This window comes from Vombatus ursinus, unplaced genomic scaffold (genome assembly GCF_900497805.2).
Source record: "Vombatus ursinus unplaced genomic scaffold, bare-nosed wombat genome assembly UNPS02014770.1, whole genome shotgun sequence".
Classification (NCBI taxonomy): Eukaryota; Metazoa; Chordata; class Mammalia; order Diprotodontia; family Vombatidae; genus Vombatus; species Vombatus ursinus.
Genome location: NW_020954548.1, coordinates 8583147 through 8607192, shown reverse-complemented (window position 1 = coordinate 8607192; position 24046 = coordinate 8583147). Strand labels below are relative to the sequence as shown.

At 38.6% G+C, this 24046-nt stretch overlaps 1 protein-coding gene across 5 annotated transcripts in view; it reads left to right on the top strand.

Annotated features, from left to right (window-relative positions):
* Positions 1–20276, top strand: part of ZNF462 (zinc finger protein 462) — a 155819-nt gene extending 135543 nt beyond the window's left edge. For 4 of the 5 annotated variants that reach the window (XM_027862753.1, XM_027862757.1, XM_027862756.1 and 1 more), the window contains exons 10-13: positions 3202–3425; positions 15149–15272; positions 18669–18786; positions 20025–20276. In XM_027862753.1, the coding sequence (XP_027718554.1) occupies positions 3202–3425; positions 15149–15272; positions 18669–18786; positions 20025–20232 (674 nt within the window). In that variant the 3' untranslated portion in view covers positions 20233–20276. Of the gene's footprint in view, positions 1–3201; positions 3426–15148; positions 15273–18668; positions 18787–19137; positions 19290–20024 lie in introns of all 5 variants that reach the window. The other variant, XR_003569141.1, reaches the window with a different exon arrangement.
* Positions 20277–24046: the final 3770 nt, after the last annotated feature.

The window sequence follows — 24046 nt, the reverse complement described above, 5'->3', positions numbered from 1 at the left end:
ACATATACACATTGGTGTGTATGTTTATACACACATACATATATACACATTTGTAGTTATATTTATACACAATACATATATACATACACATACATATATATGTGCACACACATACCTATATACACATACACATACACACATATATATACACATGTGTACATATACATATACCGACCCCTATGAATTTCTCAGTTTTTTTGTTTTTTTATATGAAGCATGTGTAAACACTGTGGGTTATTTATACATATATGGATATATAGTGTATATAGCTATATGTACATATAGTCTTACATACACTTGTACAAATGTACACACATATATATGCTATGTATGCACATGCTGTTTTAGTTAAATAGCTATCTCATAGTGTACAAAAAATAAATTACACCTGAAAACTCCTGGGAATGCTGTCAAGACTTTGCCTTCCATCGTTTCTCTGCCCGGCATCCCCCTGGCCAATTAACAGAAGCACTCCATGACTTCCAAGGCAGGGCCATGCAGTGAGAACTTAGATGTGATCTGTTGGGTGGGGCAAACCCTCCGGGAACTCTAAAATCTTCCAGCCACTAAGAGAAGATGGGTAACACTGTGTCAGCACAGGAAATACTAATGCTCTGAGAAAGTGTCGCCACTCTACGATTCACAGAATAAAAGGTATGCAACGCTTCCTGTTACTTAATAATATATTACCGTTCCTAAATCATGTAAATATATGTTTTCTGAGTCCATTTGTAAACTTTCATCTACTTCTAAAATCCAGACACAGCAGGAAAACTTGTGCTATATTTGAGCCTTACATAAATAGCACAGATTTTAATTTTATCCCAGTTATGGATATCTGGCTTGTGTGCTAACACTTCAGGCAGACTGGTGTGAAATTTAATTTGAACAGTTAAACACAAGGGTGAGGGAGTGCAAAATCAACAAGGCACATTCATCTCTAGCTTTATAGCATTTGGTGTGTTAACAGGGAAACCCACCCAAATCCCCCCACTTTTTTTTTCAAACTTTTGACAATCAGATTACAGATTGTCAGAAAGTAATCAAGTGAAGCCTCTCCCACACATACTTCCCCACACACACTTTAAGTGCTTTATTTGCAACCATTTTATCAGAGGCATCTACTTAGTTGGATATTGCATATTACTGCATAAAATATTCAAGACTTTTTCATTTCTCAACCAGGACATAACTGGTCAATCAGAGAAGGGACAGTTAATCTGAATCAATCTCAGAGATGGCAGTAGTCATGGGGTGTGAAGTTTCAGTCATAGAACCCTCTCACAGCCAACTTGCTAGGATGATCTTTGATTAGCCAGCCAGGTGGCTCAATGGATAGAGCTCTGGGCCTGGAGTTAGGAAGACCTGAGTTCAAGTCTAGCCTCAGAGACTTACTAGCTGTGCGACCCTAGGCAAGTCACTTAACCCTGTTTGCCTAAGTTTCCTCATCTATAAAATGAGCTGGAGAAGGAAATGGCAAACTACTCCAGTATCTTTGCTATAAAAACCCCAAATGGGGTCATGAAGAGTAAGATACGACTTATTCTCTTCTGCCTCAGTTTTCTCAATTATAAAGTGGGGGATAATAATAGCACCAGCCTTCCAAGGTTGTGAGAAGATTAAATTAGATAATATTTGTAAAGCACATTGTAAACCTTAAAACAAGGAAGGGGGAGAAAAGATAAGCATTTATATATATATATATATATGTGTGTGTGTGTATATATGTATGTATGTTTGCTTGCATGTGTGTATGTATGTGTGTATGAACACAATACTTCCCCAAACACACTTTAAGTACTTTATTTGCAACCGTTTTATCAGAGGATCTACTTAGTTGGATGTTGCATATTACTAAACAAAATATGTATATATATATGTATATTTATCTATGTGTGTATATGTATATATATGTATATTTATGTAAATACTGGTTATTATTATTAGCAGACTGTTAACAACTTTGCAACAATTGGGTAGTAAGTAGACCCTTTAATTCACTTATTAGAAATGCAATATGTGTAGAGGCTAAATGGCAACTCAGGAAGACCTGGGTTCAGGGCTAGCCTCTGATACACATTGACTCAGAAAACATAAAGAAGTCATTTAATTTCTAATTAGCTTTTTGCCATAGGCACCTCTCTAAAAGGTCAGTAGAATGTAAACCCTTTGAGGGCAGAAAGACTGTTTTTGTATCGCCAGTGCACAGCATACAGTGGATACTTAACAACTTGTTGAACTGAAATTGACTTTGTCTACTCTGAAATGAGGATAGGTTATAGCTGAATTTCAGAGTTTCCATACCAGAAGTGACTACACTGATGAAATCCCAAGTCCAAACCAAAAAAGGTATTGAATGATTTGGCACGTATATCACCACTTCATACCTCTTCCCACCTCCACCTCCCTACCTCCACTACATAGTACAGAGCTCAACCCAGAGCACTCAGGTTCTCCTGCATCTTATTTAGAGCTTTGCTGAGTACACCTAATATTTCATGTGGGAAATTATACATTATATGTATATCTATCTCACATATACTATATATGTGTACATACACACATATATATGTATATATATGTACCTGTGTGTATATATGTATAAATGTATATATATTGCTTCTAATGTCTTGAGACCCTATTGTTATACAGTAGACATTGAGATTAAACTAATTGAAAAAGGATTTTTATTACCATTTACAAGTGCTTCATCATTGTTAGTGAACATGATAAACCAATTAGAAATTTTTATAATAAATGATAACTGCATGTATAAGCAAAACCTCCAAATGCAGCCCCATAGATCATTACACTCACTGAAATTTAGTAGTGTGAATGTTCTTACAGGTTTCTCTGATAAATGTATAAAAGATTAGCATATACTTTGCATTGGTTATTCAAACCAAAACTTACTAGGAAAAGAAGCTTTTAAACAAAGACATCTCCAATTACTTGGTTATGAAATTGTATGGATTCTACCTCATAAAGTTGAGATTTTCCTGCCAAAATGTAAACTAGTGGAATATTTAAAGAGAAAATTAGAACTATAAGAATATATAGATGTGAGGGTATGTTGTGTTCCTGTATACCCACAGAATAAGGGCTTCTTGTATTTTTTCCTTGGTTGTTGTTGTTTTTAAGAAACATCTACTTTCTCTTAAGTAAAAATTTCCACCTCTTCCCCCTATTTTGTTTCTGCAGAAGAGCGAGTTGTTCCTATTGAAGTGTGCCGTTCCAAACTGTCAAAATACTTGCAGGGAGTAGTTTTCCGCTGTGATAAGTGTACCTTCACCTGCTCCAGCGATGAGAGCTTGCAGCAACACATTGAGAAGCACAATGAACTAAAACCTTACAAATGCCAACTCTGCTACTACGAGACCAAACACACGGAGGAGCTGGATGGCCACCTTCGCGATGAACATAAGGTACATTCCTGGGAGATTTTTCCTCTCTGTGCCTGGGATTGGGGGTGAGAGTCATTTAGTCACGCTTATGACATAGAGTGATGATGGACCGAATGGATTTTTAAAAACACTTGCACGTATCTGAATATCTGTTAATGATTGAGATGAGTAGTATGTGCACGCATATGTATACGTACGTATATACATATGCATACGTGCACACACACAGACACACGTACAAACACCAATTGCAAAATAGCAGCTTGGGAAAGTAAATAATAGAAGGAAGAGAATTGTAATTAAAACCTCTTCTCAAACTTAACCAATTGTGGGCAGGATCCCACTGAGTCCTTGCCTCCCTATGCATTAAGCTGGCCTCATGTAGAATGTCTGGCATCTTGTTTTTCAGGTACTATTGAAGGCACCTGGATACTGTGGCTCACATTTGGCTTGTGAGGGAAAAGAAAAAATTTTTAAAAAACTTAACCAGAATAATCTTATTATTCAAAAAGTTATTCCATCTACAAGTTAGTGTTGGGTGCCCACAATATGCAAAAAATTATGCTGAGCCAGGGGTGGAGAACCTGTGGCCTCAAGGATATATTGGCCCTCTAGGTCATCAAGTGCGGCCCTTTGACTGAGTCTGTTAGGGCCACACTTGAGGACCTGGAGGGCCACATGTGGCCTTCAGTCCACAGGTTCCCCACCCCTGTGCTAAGTAAGCCCTTTGGACAGGGTTTCCCATTCCCTTTATCCCTGTAAGTGAAAGACAAGAGACTTTTTTATTGGTCTTAAGACATTTGTGATTAAAATTTAAAAAACAGCCCAGCACCAGCCCCAACAATTCTCCCATAAGGATTAAAGTTGCACCTGTTGGAAGAAGGTTGAGCTTTATTTGTCCTTTTTGCTTTGGGGCAGCTTTTGTACCTTACACATAGTAGGCAGTCAACAAACATTGAATTCAAAGTGAATCGAAATTCATATGTTTTCTGACGTATGTGAAAATTCAGGGGTGTGGGAGAGGGAATTATCCTTCATTTCCCAAACATTTATGAATGTGAATAAATGCTCGTCTGATCAGTGGGTGAATAGCAGCCCCCTGCTGGTGCTTCCCTCCGTAAGATACATCCATCCTTCTGATGCAGCCATGCTTTCAGCATCTTTTCACCCCCATACTATGTTCAGCGGGGTACCTCTTGCTTACTTAACTACTCTGATGCCCTCCGTGTGGCACCTGATCCCTCATACATGGCTGTGGAGTTGGAAAAAGGAAGAATAGAACTTCTGCCCAGCTTATTTTTCTCCTGAAGCCAGCTGTGGTAGTGAAGAAGGAAAGATGGAAACCAGACTGGATGGCAGTGTGTCTACTTGTAGGGGGAACTTTTAAGTCTTTTCTCCATCTTGGAATACTCAAGACTGAGACCAATCACTGAGAAATCAATAGTGACACAGTTTAGGACCCTTCTAAAATGTATTGTTGGAAATGTGTGACTGCACTAATCCCCAGTGATACAGATTAATGTGGTTACCTACTAATGTGACAGAAGCCCAGAGAACATCAGATATGCATATGAGTTCTGGGGATAGATACTGCAATCAGAAGCAGCTGTGTTGCATCAGTGGTATACCAGGCTTCTCAGTGCGGACTGCAAGTGTGGTTCATTGCTCATTCATTCAGTAAACATTCTTTAAGCCTTGCAGCATGGACAGTACAATGTTAGCCACTAAGAGAGATAAAAAGTTTAGTCAGGGTTGTAAAATTTGAATTCAGTCAAAAGGTGGTACTTAAGGACCTAGAAGGCCACATGTGGCCTTAAGACCACAGGTTTGTGGTTTAGGTAAGACAGTCCCTTCCCTCGTGGAGCTTAGACTCTACCAAGAGATTATGAAGTGCTTGAAAGGCAGTGTGATGCAGTAGACCAAAAGCTGTTCAGTACTCATCCCCAACACATACTGGCTGTGTAACCCCAGACAAGTCACTTAACATTTCAGGGCCCACAGGCAAATGTGTAAGACTAGAAGGGGGCAGATCTGCATTACTAGAGAGAGTTCTGTCTGCTAGGAGTTTCCTGTATCAGTGAAATCACAGGTGTCATCTCGGTCCATCCTTTAAATAAAGTGCTAAGTGGGGTCCAAGGTGGGGACCGCTTCTGAGCTAGAGAGGATTAGGGAAAAGTTTTTTGGAGGAGCTGGCATGTGAGCTGGACTTTAAGAAATAGATAGAAATTGCAAAGGAAAAGAGTTGAAAGCAGGGCATCTCAGGCATAGCAAACGACATTAGCAAAAGCCTTAGGTTCCCTCCCTAAATAGCCTTATGTGCTTTTTGAAGCCTGTATTTCATAATGGAATACCTCTGTGGACTATGACAGGTACTGAGTACCACTTACTAGCTGTGTGAGCTTGGACAAAGTCCTTTCCGTCTCTGGGTGTCAATCTTCTCATCCGTAAAATGAAGAGGTTGAATGATCTCTCAGTCCTGTCTAGCTAAAAATCCTACGGTCCTGAAATGTGTTTAGAATTTTAATTTTTTTGAGGACTATCATTGAGCAGGGTTGGATATTTAATATAGTCTTCTGAAGTGCTTCTGGAAAGCCTATAACCTTGGTCATGCTTTTGAAGATATATATGGATGTGGTTCTGGTTTGCATGTAAGAATAATAATAATAACAATTTTTTTAAAAGACTGTTGAACACAAATGTGCCTTTCTCTTAGAAAACAGAAAGCTCTTTTCTTACCTTGTTAAACCTTACAAGGTAAAGTAGAGAAAGGGTAGTTATAATTACCCCCATTTTCAAGTGAAAAAATTGTGTAGTATAGGAACCATGAACCTTTTCTCTTAGGGCAAATGATAATGAAGGGCAACTCTCAATTATACAGAGTCTGATTATTCAGTGAGTAAATTATCCAGGCCTCTTGATACTTCTGTTTCTCTGTTGGGCTACTTGCCTTTCTGTCACTTTACTATTCATTAGCATTCCTATCAAAAGCTAAGCAGGGTCAGAAAAAGTAAATGAAATTGAAATCAGTAGCTGCTGCCACGTTGGCAGTATTGGTATAATGTAGAGACAAAATTTCCAGGAAACTTGAAGCCATGGAAATATCTTTTCCCTCTCCTTCCAGCCCTTCCCAAATCAAATTCTACAGTTCTTTTTATCACATACGTTCTGATCTTGAATAGAAAGATTTGGATCTAAAAGATATACAGCAGCATGAACTGGCTGACTCTAAAATTCTCCTTATTTCTTAAAAAAGTCTTTCATTTTACTTTCGACCAATTATACCCTTCAGTTCTCAAGAACAGTAGATTTTCCCCGTTCAGTCATTTCAGTGGTATCCAACTCTTCGTGACTCCATTTAGGGTTTTCTTGGCAAAGATACTGGAGTGGTTTGCCATTTTCTTCTCCAGCCCATTTTACAGATGAGGAAACTGAGGCAGAGAGGGTGACTAACTTGCCTGGGGCTAGCAAATGTCTGAAGCTGGATTTCAACTCAGGTCTTCCTGATTCCAGACCCAGGGCACCTATCCATATTCCTATCCATTGCACCACCTCGCTGCCCAGATTATCTGTAGCCCATATGATAAGGAATGGCTGACAAATTGTTGATTAGGATGCGGTGACTGAAGAAGAAACTAACTTTAAAATCATTAAAGAATTCTCAAATTGAACCCAGAAGACCTCATCATCACCTGCTTTGTTCTTCACATGTCTAGATATTTTTAACATCTTACAATCATTATTTGTTTTTAATTACATTGTCATCTCTATACCCCGTCTAGTGTTAATGTCATTCAAATTCTTTCCATTCTTTTCTGTTTGCTTCTTCTTGAAGACAGCAATGTAGAGTGGATAGAGTACTGAACTGAAGAGTCAAGAAGATTTGGGTTCAAACCCTACCTCACATATTTACTACCTTGAGTAAGTGAATTAAGCCTCTCAGCCTCAGTTTCCCTATCTGTAAAATGGGGTTAATAATTAAAGCATCTGCCTTCCAGAGTTGCTGTGAGGATCAAAGGAGATGATGCCTGGAAAGGACTTAGCAAACTTGAAAGTCCCATATGAGTGTGAGCTGTTAATGTTGTTCATTACCTCTTTTCCTCTTCTGTAGAATGCTGTAGAGTGCCCAGTTTCATGATGCTGGTTAAATGCTGGTTTAGGCCAAAAGAATGTAGTATACGCGTTTGTGGCTGTTTGTCCTTTTTGATCTCCCATGCTCTTTTCATGTTGTTTGCATTTTCAGCCAATAAAACAAATGCTTCACTACCTTCTATCCACTGTAGGACTTCACAAGTTTACAATGGTTCCATTTAATTCAGTTCAGTGAGAATTATAAGCAAGTGAATGTTCCTATCACTTTCCTAGGTGTTGGTCATACAAAGACAAAAAGGACACCTCCCTTCCCCCCTCACCCCTTACAAAGGAGCTTGTATTGTGCCATGAGAAAACAACACGTCTGTAGATAAACAAATACAAAAAACCTACAAAGTAAATGCGATGTCATTTTAAGGAGAAAAAGAAAGCAGAATACCTGGGAGAATCAGGGAAGGAGCTTTGTAAGGCTTCATATTGGTCATCAGCTGTTTTAGCGTCTTCACAAAAGATAAGTGGAGGTGTGGTTACCACAGAATTCATGATTCTTTCCCCTATAAATGTGTCCATGCATATGTAATCCCACAGTGCATAGCGCTTCACCCATTCATATTATTCTGATTACAAAAGAACCTTGTTCAAAGACTGCCTGCTGTACAAGCAGAATGATATTCTTAGAAATTTAAAATTTTCCTGCCAGTGTGCATCTTCAATAATCGACAAGTGCTGATGCAGAAGAAAAAAAAAAAGATTGTTCAGACGGAGCCTTTAGTCAGATTTTTCCTTCATTTCCACATGCCATCTTGTTGACCAATGAAGCTATTGAGTACATTTTGTATACGGTCACTTGCGGTATTTGGTGACTTCAAGATGCTGGTTTGGCAGCCTTTTGTCACGATATATGTGTTACTGAGGCTTCAGCAGAAGAACTCTCAGTCTAAAGTGCTTAACATTGCAACTTGCAGTTTCTTGGTACCAGTATGCCAATGTCTAACTTGTGCCAGTGAGAGGCATTTTGATATTGGCAGGACACTTATTACAACTGAAGATATGTTTGGTTTCCTAGTAGGATCCAAAGATGCATATTTCATTGACAATATTTCACGGGATGCCAGCGGTCTCTAAAGGGGATTGTCTAGTCCAGTCTTATCATTTTACGTGAGAGGAAACTGAGACCCAAAGGCATTAAATGACAAAGGTTATATGGCTGGGGAGTGGCAAAGCCAAGACTAGAACCCACTTTTTCTGACCCCTGATGCAATACTCTTTTCTCTATACCATGCATTGAAAATTAAGTTCTTATGGGGTTTTTGCTCAGAACAACTTGCCATATGGGAATTCTTCCATATGCCACAGTGAAAGTTTATATAATATTTGGGACTTTAGCAATTTCTATTCACACACACACTCAGCCTTTACACCTTATCAATAGTTAACTGTAAATACCTCTCAAGCCTAGAGTGCTTTGACTTCACTGCTACGGTTGGTGAGGTGACTTTCCACAAACACCAGACCAGCGAGAATTTAATTAAATTAAAATTTCCCTAGATTATGAAAATGTGCTATTTCACCTTGAATGGGAATCAGAACAGTGTAGTGGAAAACACAATTTATTTCAAGTCATTTGATTTGGGTTCAGATTCCAGTGCTGTTACTATTTCTGTGTCCTTAAGTATGTAAGTCATTAGATCCAGTTTGGTCCTCTGCATAAAATGATTGGTTAAAAATGGTTAAATGATTCTGGGAGGTCTCTGTCACAGAATTATTTTTTTTACTCTAGAAAGTACCTCACTAGCCATCTCCATCTAGACCACCCCATTCCTGTTAAAAAATTAATTCCCTTTAATACATACCTGCCAAGTGATCATCTCACCTTTATTTGAAAATCACAAGCAAGAGGAAACATCCTGCCTTCTAAGGCAACACATTCCACTTATACCCGGCTTGCATTGGCAGGAAGTGTGTGCTTTCTTACGTCCATCTTAAATTTGCCCCTGTTACAGTCTCTGTATAGGTCTTTGCTATCACTAACTCTTTCTACCTTCATATTCTGAATTCAGATTACCTTTGTGTTTTTTTTTTGTTTCAGATAAGTTTTTGTTGATGTCTGCTGCTTCTTACATCATTCCATCTTACATCATACATACACAGATCCCTAGTATCTCTTCCTTTCCCCCACCCATCCTAGAGAGCCATCCAATATAACAAATAGTATTTTTAGAGGAAAAGAAATAAGGACAAAAGTATAAAAACATATGCAATGTGTAATACCTGTGACCTTTCCATCTCCACAAAGGGGTAAGTTGGGGTGACAACTCTCACGAAAACTTAATTTTCAATGCATGGTATAGAGTAAAGAATATTGGAGCAGGAGTCAGAAAAAGTGGGTTCTAGTCTTGGCTTTGCCACTCCCCAGCCACATAACCTTTTCATTTAATGTGTTTGGGCCTCAGTTTCCTCTCATGTAAAATGATAAGATTGAACTAGACAATCCCTTTCAGAGGGATATCTAATATCTAACTATCTCTTCTATCTCTTCATATCTAATATCTCTTCTAATATCTCTCTACTATCTCTTCATTTGAGTCATGCTTGGTCATTATCATTTTGGTGTATTCACTTTTGATTTACTTTAGCTCTGCTTACTTTACTCTGCATCAGTTCATGCAGATCTTTCCATGCTTCTCTGTATTCATCACACGCATCATTTCTTATAGCATAGTAATATTCCATTACACTTACGTAGCATGATTTGTTTAGCCATTCCTCAATTAATGAGCAACTACCTTGTTTCCAATTCTTTGCTGTGAAAAAAAGTGCTGCTGTCAATCTTTTGGTATATATTATATAGGGACTTTTTTCATATCAATGTCAGGTAACCTTTCAATAAAAAACATGCTTTCTTCAACTTCTTTAAAGATATCAATTCCATAGGACTAGGAGAGGAGCCAATTTCTAGCTTCCTCTAACTCTAAAACTTTTAGATTTTCTTACGCTATTCTGAGGCCTTTTGAGGAAGCAAGGCAATGTACTGTTTTAATCTCTACAGGCCTAAGGGGATGCTAGAGAAATTGTAAGGAAAGAACCATTATCATACAGACCAAAAGTCTGATCTCAAGATCAGGGAAAGAGAACCCCCAAGGAAAGATGCTGTGATTCCTCAGCATGCAAGAATTGTAATGACCTGATGCTGTGGGTCAATTTACATTTTTAAAAAATCTTTTTAGGACATAGTTTTAAAAAATCATTTTGAAGGAATTAAGTCTGGATAGTTATTATTTGTAAAAATGAATAAATCTAAAACTTTTCAGAAAAAAATAATACAGTATTCATGAAAATAGGAAAAAATTCAACTGTTTAGACCTTTACATCTGCAGTAAAAAGTTTAATAGATGAGATTAAAATCGACCAAATAACTTCTCTTCTCATACCCCAACTGAAGGTTCTTAAGCCTTAGCAAAGATTGCTCACAGGAGCTGTGGGCCAGTTTTGGAAATTACATCAAGGAAGATTATGATTTTTTTGAACCCACAGTCTGTTGAAGCAGTTTCTCTCTCTCTCTCTCTCTCTCTCTTTCTGTCTCAATATTTATATATATATATATGTGTGTGTGTGTGTGTATGTGTATATGTGTGCATATGTATAATATATATGTATAGATATATACACATACTCATATATACATATACACATACATATATACTCATATATACATATAAACATACATATATATGTATACACACAAATATATATTTTCAGGTATTTTTTATAAATACATTTTGGTTAAAATGTAGATTTTTTTTGTGACTAAGCAGAATTAAATCAGTATTAACATATAATGTTCTTTATAGGCTCCTTAGTCCTAAGTTGGGGATATGGAAGAAACCATATTCCAAGAAGTGTTGGGTTAATAAAAATATTAGCAAGAGCTAAAGCCCTATAAGTCAGAGAAATGATACTGAAGTTCCAGTCTGGGAAATGTTACAAGAAAAGACCTGGGTTCACATCTTTTCTCGAATGCTTCATGCTTTTTTGGCCTTAGATGTGTCTTTTAACACCTGGACCTTACTTTCTTCTTCTGTGAAGCAAAAGGGTTGGACTGGATGATCTCAGAGGTCACTTCTAGCTGTAGTCCTGGGATCTTATAATTTTTTTTGTTCCAAGTCCATTGTTCTTTATACTCTTTCAGTGATTTTAGTCAAGCTTTTTGGTCTTTAGACCCATAAAAATTATCGAGGACTCCCCAAAGAACTTTTGTTTATGTGAGTTATTTCTATCATCTTAGTATTATTATTTGACTTTGTGGACTCCCTGAAAGGGGTCTCAAGGATCCACACTTGGAGAATCACTGTACTACACTATCCTGCTGTTCTACTGGATAATTCTTTTCCTTCTCCCCAAGGCTGTATTATTTTCTATCTTTTTAATTGCATGGCCATTTGTTTCACCTTCTTTTATCTTGAAAGCTGATTTCTTACTGTCCTCCATCCCCTTTTATTGCCTTCTACTTTCTGTTTTCACATTGGGGTGTTGGCCAATAGAACCAACTGGTTGTTTACCCCTTTCCCTGATTTTCTCTTTACAAACATTTAGCAACTGATATGAAACTTCTTCCCATGTGCTGAGAACATGGTATTAGTGGTTTTCAGTCCATCTTCACTATGGTTAATTAGAATTTTCTTGCTTAAAGAATCTCTGAAACTTCTGTGGTTAGATGTGAAACAGTTGAAGCATATGGTTTTTCCTTGTGGTCATTCTTGATAGCATCCCTACCAAAGGATAGCAGGGTAGTACAGTGAAATGGGGAGTGGCTCTGGAGTAAGAAGACCAGGGTTCAAATCCCTCCTCTTACGTTTATTGTCTGTGTGACCTTAAACAGATTGTTTAACTCCTCTGGACCTCAGTTTCTTCATCTGGAAAAAGGAGGGGTTTGGACTAGGTGACCTTTCAAGCCCACATCTGTGAGCTTATGATCTTAGATGCGATCTGTGTGTCAGTCTATGCGTAGAATTCTTGGTGTGATACATAAGTAGAAAGGTGCAAAAAGACAGTGAATTAATGAGGAAGGTTCATTTTGAAAAACAAACATATCGGAACAAATTCAAATAACCTGTTAATATCTTCTTGAAGAAGATTAGTTTTCTCCTACTATTCCTAATTCCCTACCTGCCACATGCTGGTAACAAGAGATCAGGGGCAGAGACAGATAAAGGATATATACCAAAAGCCTCCAAGACAAATCCACAGAACAAGTTCCTTGTTCCTCACCCTTGCCCCATTGGAAGAGTCCCTGTGTATTGGACCTTGGACCTCTTTGTTGATTTGGAATTAAAGCCCTCACTTCATGTCTTCTCCAAGTTGACCACAGGCTGACTCTGGCCTTCTTTAGATCATCTCCCTTTAGACATTGTTCACACTCCAGATTGTCCTACTGGCACCTCTTGTGAATGACTTAGAACTGATTTGACTATGATTAACTCCTGTGGACTTTGGGGATTTACCCATGGCACTCACTGCTTCCGCTGAATAAGTCATTGAAGAAAATTAGCTCAAGGAACCAGTGACCTGAGTAGGAGCATTTTTAGTCCATACATAACCTTAATTTTTAAGTCCCTTTTAGGGAGTTCCTTTAAAAGGTCTTTGGATGTTTAATTAACTTAGGCCTAGCTAGAATAATTCTAGTGTATTGCATATAACAGTAACTAATTATAATTTAGGCTTTCATCTCAAGCTGGAGCAGGTAGTTATCATTAGGCATAATCTGAGATATGGCCCATAGTCTTCAAACTTCCTAGGGTAATAAAGGTCATTGGAATTCTATTCTGGATTTGGAATAAAGTTCCCCTTGGACCTATGAGGTGTCCAGAAGGGAAAAGAGTCTAGCTAGCTTGACATATGACAGGTGTGTGACATATGAGAAGGGGACATAGAACTGCTGAGGAAGAAAAGCAACCTCTCCTCTGCCCTCCTCATGGTTGGGAGGGTAGGGAAACTATTCTGGAGGAGCCTCACATCTTTATGGCTGGTGTAGGCATTAACATGGGCTTTTTATATCCATTTAAGTTATTTTTATATTAGTATAGTTTATGATCTATCCATACTTTCTCATCCCATGCAATTTTTATCTTTATTCTTTTTACTTGTGAGATTGCATCTCCCTATCTCACCCTGGCTGGGGTGCAGGCCTTACCTCACTTCTTGATCACCACAGGATCTTTGAACTGCTCATTTCTAACTTGGGCCCATTCACATCTCCTTAGGCAGCCTGAAGGCCCCCTTCCTCAGACACTTAGCATATTGGTGGTAGACTGAGTGTGGACACCCAATTGTCTTAGTCCTCTTACAGCTCAGAACTCTTGAGCTCAAGATAGCCATCAACCTCAGCCTCCCTGGAAGTAGGGATTATAGGCATTTGCCACCATGCAAATAGGACCCACCCAAGGGTCATATTTTTCAGATGATCTACTGAGGATGCTATATGCCTTCCTCTAATTCCTTTAATGTTTCTTGGATACTGGTACAACACTCTCAACTGGTTTTTTACTCTCACTACATAAGTTATCCTACTACCTTTTTCAGTCATATATGTGTATATATGGTATCTGACCACTTTTTGAACTCAAGTCATGATTAGCAACACATTGCTACCTGAGTTCACTTACCATGAGCCTTCCTTTAGCTCAACTAACATTTTGATTCTTCTGAAGTCATGGTGTTCTGTGATTCATAGCCATCTATTATCATTGGGAGACAATTAGTATTAAAAACATGGGCTTGTACTACAGGGAGCATGGAAATCAAGATCTTGACTAAGATAATGACTAAGTAATGGTCGTTATCAGTGAATAATTTTCTTTTTTTCCCCTTGGAAGGGCTCTCCTTGGTTGGGCCTGTACTTGAAATACTGTTTCAGATGAGCAACTCATGATGATAATCTACTAAGAACAGTTTGATGTAGAAAGCAATATACTTGATATCTGGGGTAGAGTAGTATGGTGAAAAGAGCATCAGACCTGGAATCAGAAAGATTGGGGTTGGCTCTAACATTTGCTAGTTGTGTTATCTGTGAAGCGAGCAAATTCACTTTCTAGGCTTCATCTGTAAAGTAGGGACAATAATTCTTGAACCACCTCTTTCATAGGGTTAATATAAAGATCAGGTGGAGTAACATTTGTTGAGAGGCAGTCTTGTAAAGTGCACAGAGTGCTAACCCTGGAATCAGAACAACCAGGTTCAAACCCTCATTCTAATCATTACTGGCTGTGGGACCATGGGCAGATTATTCAACTCCTCTGAGCCTTAGTCTCCTCATCCATAAAATGGGGATAATGATACCTGTGGTCCCATGGTTGTGAGGTTCAAATAAAATGATGCAAAAGATTTTTGCCCATTTTTTTTAGTGCTACATGTAAATATCAGCTATTATTTTGTGAAGGTATAAATGTTATATAAATGTAAGTTCTGTCATTTTTACCTGTGGGCAGAACCACCCCTGAAAGTGGACATGGAGTTGAGGGGAGTAGGTGATTCTTGGGAACGGTGGATTACATAGCCCAGAATTGTTTGGCCGTTGCTCACTTATTACCAGATTTACCTTGAAACCTTTTCTCTCATGACTCATCAGTCAGACTCTCATTTGGACTTTTTTCTTGAAGGTAAGCCGTAATTTTGAGCTGGTTGGACGAGTTAACTTGGATCAGTTGGAGCAAATGAAGGAGAAAATGGAGATGTCCAGCAGTGATGATGAAGAGGACAAGGAAGAAGAAATGAACAGCAAAGGTGAGAACAGAAATCACCTCTTTGCTCCAGCCTCAGATTGTGTAGTTTTAGGAGCCACAGACATCTTCATATCTGTCGGTATATCCAGATGTGTTGGTTGGTCTATATGAAAATTGTGCAAATATAAGCATGGATATTTTAATTTGGCAATTTAGACTTTTAAGTAAAAAATGTTCTTACAATAAAGCTGAAGACTGTTATAAAGCAGGGTCAACCAGACAAGTTATGTTAAACTAAAATAAAGAATGGCTAAGATATTAGGCCAGATATGTTTGTAGCTGTGAGTTTACATACAAATGGGGTTGGTTTTCTGTATTGTGGAAGAATTCGTATTTCTGAACTCTCCCAGACAATGAAAATAAGAGGATGCCCAATTTGGGACATGTCAGTCACCTTTTCATATTTCTGATTTCTGTAGCTATTTCTATCAAGCTAGGCTGGGGACCTGGTCTTTTCTCACCTCATGACAGTAGGTGCTCTTGGGGTAGAATTTCTCCATTATTATTCCTTTGTTAGCCACCAAAGATAGAAGGATGTAGACTAGGCCTTCCTTTCTCCTGATGTCTTACAAACCCCTTTCAGAATCAAAGTTCCCTCTCCTTCTTCATGACATTAACAGAACAATTCTGGATTACAAGCCAGAATCCCAGTGTGGTGCTAAAACCCATAACAAAGAAGAATTGATTGGGAAATACAACATAGAGTATTTTAACTCTTCAGAAACTTTATTCCCTCCCTCTTATTACTCCCAAAACAGTGCTATTTTTTCCTCCTGGATTTCAGAAACAAAATTTTAAAAGAAGCATAATCTAAACAAAAGAATTTAAAATGTTTAACCTTCATTAGCAGAAGCTGTAGAAATTCCTTCTTCATGAGGGAGTGGGTTGTGACGTTAGAGGTGTATGTGTAATTTTTTAATTCCATTTCATGTGTATTCTTTCCTCAGTGGTGAACTCTTCCCATCTGGGAGGCGTGACTAGAGCTCTCTGTCTTATTGTGTATGCTTTTGACAGTGGCTACAAAGGGGCCCTTTCACTTCAGGATGTTGTGTGCCCTGCTGTTTCTCTTCAGGCAATAAATTATTCCTCATTGGATGTTATGACTTTTTAATCTCTCCAACTTAACATCATCTGAATTTAGAGGTTAAAAGTACAACAGAGGCAGTAGCCCTTTCCAGTCCTTCATGTCCCTCTAACCCGCCCCAGAGTGCTAGAAGACAAAGGGGAAAACATGGCAGGTGAGGTGGTGAAGAGCGTTGAGCAGATTTCTCTCTCTTCCTTGTGTCTCCTCTCTTCTCCTCAGTAACGTCATGGCATAAATCCAGCTCAGTGTGACTGGAATGAGCTTAATGGCCTCCGATAGCTTCTCTCTGAAGAGTGTGTAGTCCACATTCATGAACCTTAACCACACAGAAAGAAAAAGTCTTAGGGGTGGGGAGGAATGTATTCTTCCCTCAAAGGGTGGAGGATTTACATGAGTAACTTCCAGTAATGTTAATGGGAATTACAAGCGTAAATCATCCCTTCCCCCACACTGCTCAATGAAAGGAGAATGGCCACTATTGTCTGAATGTCCTTTGAACAGACCCAGAATCAATTTTCCACTATCTAGGTACATACTTGCCAAGGAGAAGGGCTAACACACAATAGCCTCCCAAACTTTTTGCCAGCAGTAAGTCTTCAATAAGCACAATCATAGTGAGGGACCACTAGAGCGGTGGCCCCCAGTGTGCCCAGAGACTGTTGGGTGGATGTTAATAAGTGCTTACTATCCTTCTTGTATGATTAAACTTAGCTGAGGATATTAGAAGAAAAGTAAACTGGTTTCACATTTCATAATGGCAGAGGAAAAGTGTTAGCAGTACCCTCCCCTCCTTTGCAATTTAGACCTTTAATGATGCATACCCACTTATTAAGAGGCATCATGCATTTGTCTCCATGTGATGTACAGATCCTATCCAGACCAAGTGAGAGCGAGCTTGTAGACAAACTACAGCTCCCAGCTGCCGTAGCTTGATCTTAGGGTGGCTTTTTTAAAGTGAAGAAACCAGGCATGAAGAGATCAAAATTAAACCAAGCAGAATCCCTTCTCTCTCTCTCTCTCTCTCTCTCTCTCTCTCTCTCTCTCTCTCTCTCTCCCTCTCTCTCTCTCTCTCTTTCTCTCTCTCCCTCTCCCCCTCTCTCCCTCTCTCCGTCTCTCCCCCTTCCCCTCTCCCTCTCCCTCTCCCTCTTCCTCTTCCCCTCTCCCTCTCCCTCTCCCCCTCCCTCTCCCTCTCCCTCTTCCTCTCCCCCCCTTTCATTATGTAGTTTGGGAGGAGTCAGGAAGGCATTCTGTTGATTTCTTGCCCAAATAATCCCTGCTAAGGAATTAATGCTCGGAGCAGATGGTGCTGTCTCATTTCCAATGAAAAGAATCAAGCGAGATAGTCTGTGCAATTATTTTTAATGGCTTGTGTGGTGATCTTCTTAATTTGTGAGAAAATGTTTCATCTTTTGTTGAAACTGGCCCCATTCACATAGCTTTTTTGTGCTAAAGATTAAGGAAGCTGAGAAACACCTATCCAGTTAATGTCGTTGTACGAATTTTATCACATGGCATTCAGTGCACGAGACATCTTTCTGTAACATCTTGTGTATGCAGGCACAAAGTGATCAGATATGTGGAGATGATCCCTCTTGCACTGCCTTAGCTTTGCATTGTGACTGGAAAGCAGGATAGTCCCAGCTGTTTATTATACACATGAAGACTTTGGCCCTGTTTGGTAGAAAGCAATAAACTGCTCATGAGGCCCAGGATCCTACAGGGACTTATAGCCTCAGATTACTTTCATTTGTGAGAAAGAGTGTTTTGTGTTCTATATCAATTATTCATTTGGTCAACCAGTGTTTGTGGAGAGCCAGCTTTGTAGTAGGTCCTATAGAGTAGAGTCCTATAAAGTCCTTGTGGTAGGCCCTGTAAGATACATATAAATAAAAGCATTAGACATAGTCCCTGTCCTCAAGAATATTACAATTAATTCAAGTTTTTAATAGGATTTCAGGAAAAGGAGGGATCACTACGGGCCACAGTGACCAGAAAAGCTTTCATTAGAACCCTTAAAAATAGGAACAAAGGTCCTCCTTAGCAGAGGAGACAAAGATGATTGTGTTTATAACAATTTGGGGAAGATATAGGTCTCCGATTCAAGGACTGTTCTTGAGTCAACTGTCAGAGACTTTCTTTAATAAATAAAAGCTTGATGGAATGTCAGAAAAGGTTACCCACGATTGATCTTTAAAAAATAGATTTATCAATGACAGTTAATAAGAATCTTTCTGGTGACCTGTGCTTCTATTTTTCTTTTCTTGTATTTTAAAGGGTTAACTTTCTACCCCTCCCTTTCTCTTTCTCTCACAGATCTTATGAGGTTTTCTGATGGCAGGGTTTGCTCTGAAAAGCGATTTCCATGCGAGTTCTGTGGACGGGCATTTGCACAGGGCTCCGAGTGGGAAAGGCATGTACTGAGACACGGCATGTAAGTCTCTACCCAGTGGGCTCTCCCAAGAATTCCATTATCTAACATGAAGCAGGGGGTTGTTTGGGAATGTTTTAGGGGTTCCCATAGACTCCATTAGAAAAAAACGAAAGGATACAGGCCCCTCTGTGAAATGTCTGCAGTACACATTTTCATGGTACTATAAATTAGCAAATGTAAATGTTTTTGTTTTATTTTGTTTTCTGTTGGTTTTCAATAAGGTCATTCTAGTCACTCGCCAAGGTACCATATTTCTAAATGATGAAATCCCATCGCTTTTCTATCTAGAAGTGTAGCGCTTTATCTGGCCAATGTCAATTCAGCTTTCACTAGCGTGACATTCTCTAATAGAGCGCTGGACTGGGAGGCAGAAGACTTGGCTTCTGTTCCTGGCTCTGCGACTGACTCATTCATTGAGTGACCTTGAACAAGTCATTCATCTCTTTGTGCCTTAAATGTCCTGCCTCTGGGGATAGTGCCAGCTTCCTCCGCCGGCCTCCCAGGTAGGTTGGATCATATCTGTAAAGTACTTAGAGATCATCCTTGAAAATAAAGTCATCACTAAAACATGGCAATCTTAATCTGTGTGGAACACAGACGTAACTTAATATTCAGTGATCAGAATCGTAGTAAGGGACATCTAGAGCAGTGGCTCTGGGTGTTCCTAGAGACTATTGGTGGATGTTAATGAGAGTTTAATATCTCTTTGTCTGATTAAACTTAGCTCAAGGAGTCCCTGTAAATTATTGTTGTTAGAATCTCAAGTTGGTAGGATCCAGCACAGCATGTTCTTAGAGGTTGGTTCTATCTTAACGCTTTTGGTTTTAATACTTGTTTCCTAACTTGCCGATTGAACCACTATTTATTGTTAATATTCTTAGTCTCAGTGGATATATCTATCTCTCCCAGAAACCTCTGGGTATGTTCATTGGGTTTAAGGATAAGATGACCCTTGCCATTAGCATTTATGATCAAGTAATGGAGATGGCATAGTGCATATGCCAAATTGTGTCAGCGGCACAAGGAAACCATTAAAAGATCTGGAAAGGTACGGCCTAGGCCTATTGCATAGAAAGAAAATGCCAGCTATGGAGATGACCAGTTGCATGTTCCTGGCAACTGGTAAGAGGAAAACCTATGGTGCTTTTGTGATTGAGGGGAAAGAGGAGTGTTGAGTTTCTTTCTGATTGAGAAAAAAAAAAGTTCAATTCACTCTCTCACGTAAATATTTCTTGTAGGTCTCTGAATGACAACAAGCAAGTGAGCAGAGAGAATGACCATCCAAAGGAGAACTTGGAGGAAAATGCTAAGATAACATTAACAGAAGAAAGAGAAGGTGATGAGGAGGTGGAGATGGACTTTTCCCTGAAGGACGAAACAGTAGCAGTCTGTGTGGTAGCTGCTGACAAATCTCTCCTGGAGAATGCAGAGGCCAAAAACGAATAAGCATTTGGTGTGATTCTTAATCAAACCCTACTTGAACATCGATGAAGGGGTGGGAGGGTGGGGTTGGGGTGGGAAGGGAGGGTGAAGGAGAAGACAGAAACAAAGCTGCTTTTTAGGACTGAACGATCTATTTTCAAAGCACTGGTACCTGTGTGAGTGTGTATATTAAAGTTATTTAAATGGTGGAATAAGTGGCTCCATTACATCACTGAATCCTTTCTTCCGGACCTCACTATGGAGAGTACATTCATTTCAGAATGTGGAAGCAACTCCCACGTTGTACAATGTGATTTGTGGTGGAGTCTTGGACGGTTAATGGAAAGGGGAAACTTCGTGAGAGTGGAAGAAGACGTCTCGTAGGGGGGACAACTTTTTGACGCACAACTTTCAGTGCGTTTTTCTAGTTTTAATACAGTAAGCTTTTTCCAGACTTAACTGCAGCCGCTTTGAGGAAGAAAAAAAAAACTGCTTTGCTTAAAACAGTCACCTGTTTCCTAGTACCTCAAAATTAACCAAGGGAATTCTCTGCATTTGTCAGTACTACCTGTCATTTGTCGTGGTTAAATGTAGAGAGAACTGCTGGGCAAGATGGTGAATGGGGAAAAAAAAAAGTTTTAAAAGAAAGGAAAACATTGTGCTTAAAATCCCAGTGTGGGTTTTATTTCTTAAAATACTGTGATTTTTTAATTATTTTAGTAAAAAACAAAACAAAAAAAGAAACAGACTTTAATTACTAGATAACTGTTTGTGAGTTGTCATCCTTTATTCCAGGTAAGCTGTTCGTTAGTGTTGAACCATAATTTAGGATTTGATAGATCCGCGTGAGCTAATTTCAAGGGAATTGTGCCGGTTTGTTTGCCACATGTTACTTTTCTATCAACCTGCGGTGTTACAAATACAGCACAGTTCAGTTTTTTCATGTAAAATGTTTTGAATTTTTTGTTTTTGTTTTTTATTGGGGGGAGCAAGGGAGATTTAGTTCTTGTGAATAGGAATGTTTTGATTTTCAACATGGAAATAACAAAGAAGTTAACTTTCTTTTTTAATTTAACTAAAGAACCAAACTTAGGGCACAGCTATGCAGCTTGTGGGCCAGACAAGGAGGTCCTCGTCACCGTTTTGTTTTTTTTTTTCGTTGTTGTTGTTGTTGAATTAACATATTATCAGTCTCACACAAATAGTTTCTGTTAAGATTGGCTGGCTTTTCATGTGTGGTCTTCAAACTTTTTGTTCCCTTTTTTTTTTCTTAAAGTTTGTTTTTGGTGGGCAAGAGGATGTGTTTGAATCACATCCCTAAGGCTAGAGAGGATGAGAAATATGTCTGTCCTACCAGGAGCCTGGAGAACTGCTTGTTAATGGATCTAAAGAAGAGCTGCTATGTTTCCCCCTTGTTAGTGGTCACAGGAGGGGAGCAGCCTTGGCTGAATCTGAGTCTACACATATGGTATGTTCTGATTGTGAACAAAGGGTTTCGTTCCAAAAAAAGTAGAAAGAACTTTTATTGAAACCTAGTTTTTAGATGTGTGTGCATGGGCACACGTGCATGTGCCCATGTGTACGCTGGTATGTATGAGTGTGTGTGTATGTGTGTGTGTGTGTGAGTGTGTGTCCTTTTGTTTTCCTGTTTGTTTTTGTTTTTTTACTGGGAGGGTCTGGGGGAGGGGAGGGAGGGCAGGAGGGAAGGGGAGTTGCTGAGAAGACAGTGGTCCCACACAGCTTCAAATAAAATCCATGGAAAGATGTTGCATTTGTGGAATAGGTGCTTACTTGAAAAGCATGGTTTTTATTTTTATTTTTTCCCTTTTCCTTTATTGCTGTTATAAGGTTTTTATTTGCAGGGTGTTTATTTTATTTTGGGGAGGGTTAAGGGAGGGAAAGCATCTTGTGGAAACCAGAAAGGGGGCGGGTGTGAACTATCTAGACAAATACTCATTTTGTGTCCATATTTGTTTTAAATTGGCCTCATTTCAAATGTATTTAAACAGTTCCATACCTGGATTGGGTGTTTGTAATGGTTACCAAAAACAAAAAAACAAAAAACAAAAAAAAGAAGAAGAAAAAAGAAAAAAAAAAGAAAATGATTGTGACATGCTTTTATCACTACTTTATTTTTCAAATAACATGTAAATATTGTAATCCATTGGATTTTGTTTTGCTAACCTGTTAATAAAAAATATGGGACCATTATCCTTTTAACAAGGCTAGAATGTCATTTCTTTCTTTATTCAAAATGTATACCTGTTATATTGTGGCCACACATTTTGGATGCATTATTACAATTCTGTTGACTGTAATGACCTAGAATTGACACCATTTTTTTCATTGTTTAATTTATACAGAGGACATTTTTTTCCAGAGCTTGAGAGAAGGAAATAAATAGCAAAATGATGACCCCTTGGTTCCAGCCAATCAGTATTTCCTGACACTTAATTAGTGATAGGGAGATCCTGAGTCCCTGAAGCAAAGGGTTAAAAAAAAAAATAAAAAAGCAAGTAGGTTATTCAAGTTGTTGGCAACGTACATTTTGTAATGAAAAGTGAAAAATTAATAAAGAATTTTTTTCAAGTGTGTCTGTGTGTATCTATTGTAACTCATTTGATAAACAGCAAAAGATACCAAAATCCAAAGTAAAATGAACACAATACTGCCTTTGAAAGCACAGAGATAATGCAATTCTACATGAATTGGCCTACTCTCTACAATGCACTGCATTGTAGGTGCAGGGTGGGGATACAAAGTTCAAATGACCTCTCCTTTCAGGGGGCTTACAATCTAACTGGTGAAATCAGAGGAGGTATTCTGATGTGTCCCAAAGAACTGGATTTGACTCCATGTGAAATGTCAAAATAAAATTAGGATGAAATGCAAGCTGTGATTTGATTTTTCAATGTAAACAATTTTCCTGCTGCAAAAATTGGTCAACAAACAACATGTGGAAGTTTATGGAGACGTTTTTCAGTCAATAGAGTGCTTCCAAATGCTCTGGGAAGTTTCAATGGAGAAGGAAGAGTAACAGTGATAAAACTTTATCTGGGAAAGATTTTTTTTCAGGAGAACACTTTTTTTTTAAACCTAAAGGCATACCAAGTCACAAGCCCCCAAGAAATAATCACTTTGCAGTATAGCCATGTATGCCTGTGGAAAAATTGACCCAACAAAATTATATCGAGTGCAGAGGAATTATAGTTTTGGTTTGGTTTTTTGAGCAACTCTGATCAAAATTAGCAAAGGAAATCCACACTGACCTGGAGCCTAAAATAAACTTCAAGTAAAATTAACAGATAATTCAGAGCATTGATTTTACACTTTGGGCTTTTCCCTCTGAGAAGTGAAAAGAACATTGCCAGGTCCAAGACTTGGATAAAGTCAGCTAAGTGGCATGGTGCCCACAATGCTAGATGTGAGGTCAGGAAGACCTCAGTTCAAATCCTGCCTTAAAGACTTACTAGCTTCATGACCCTAGGTAAATCACTTAGCCTTTCTTCAGTCTCAGTTTCCTTATCTATAAAATGAGAATAACATTAACCCCATTTCATTTCATTGTAAAAACCAAATGATATGTATATATATGTGTGTGTATATGTGCGTACATATATGCATATGTGTGTGAAGCACTTTGTCAATCAACTGCTATATTAATTATAGTTATTATTTGAGTGTTGACTTTAACTTAACTTCTCTCTTATTCTCCCATCTACTAAATGGGGGTAGGGATGGAAGAGTAATAATACTTTAAATAAATGTGAATAATTGTTAATACTATTGATATGCTGTTACAGTACAATGGATAATTGTGCCAAGTCAAATAACTTAG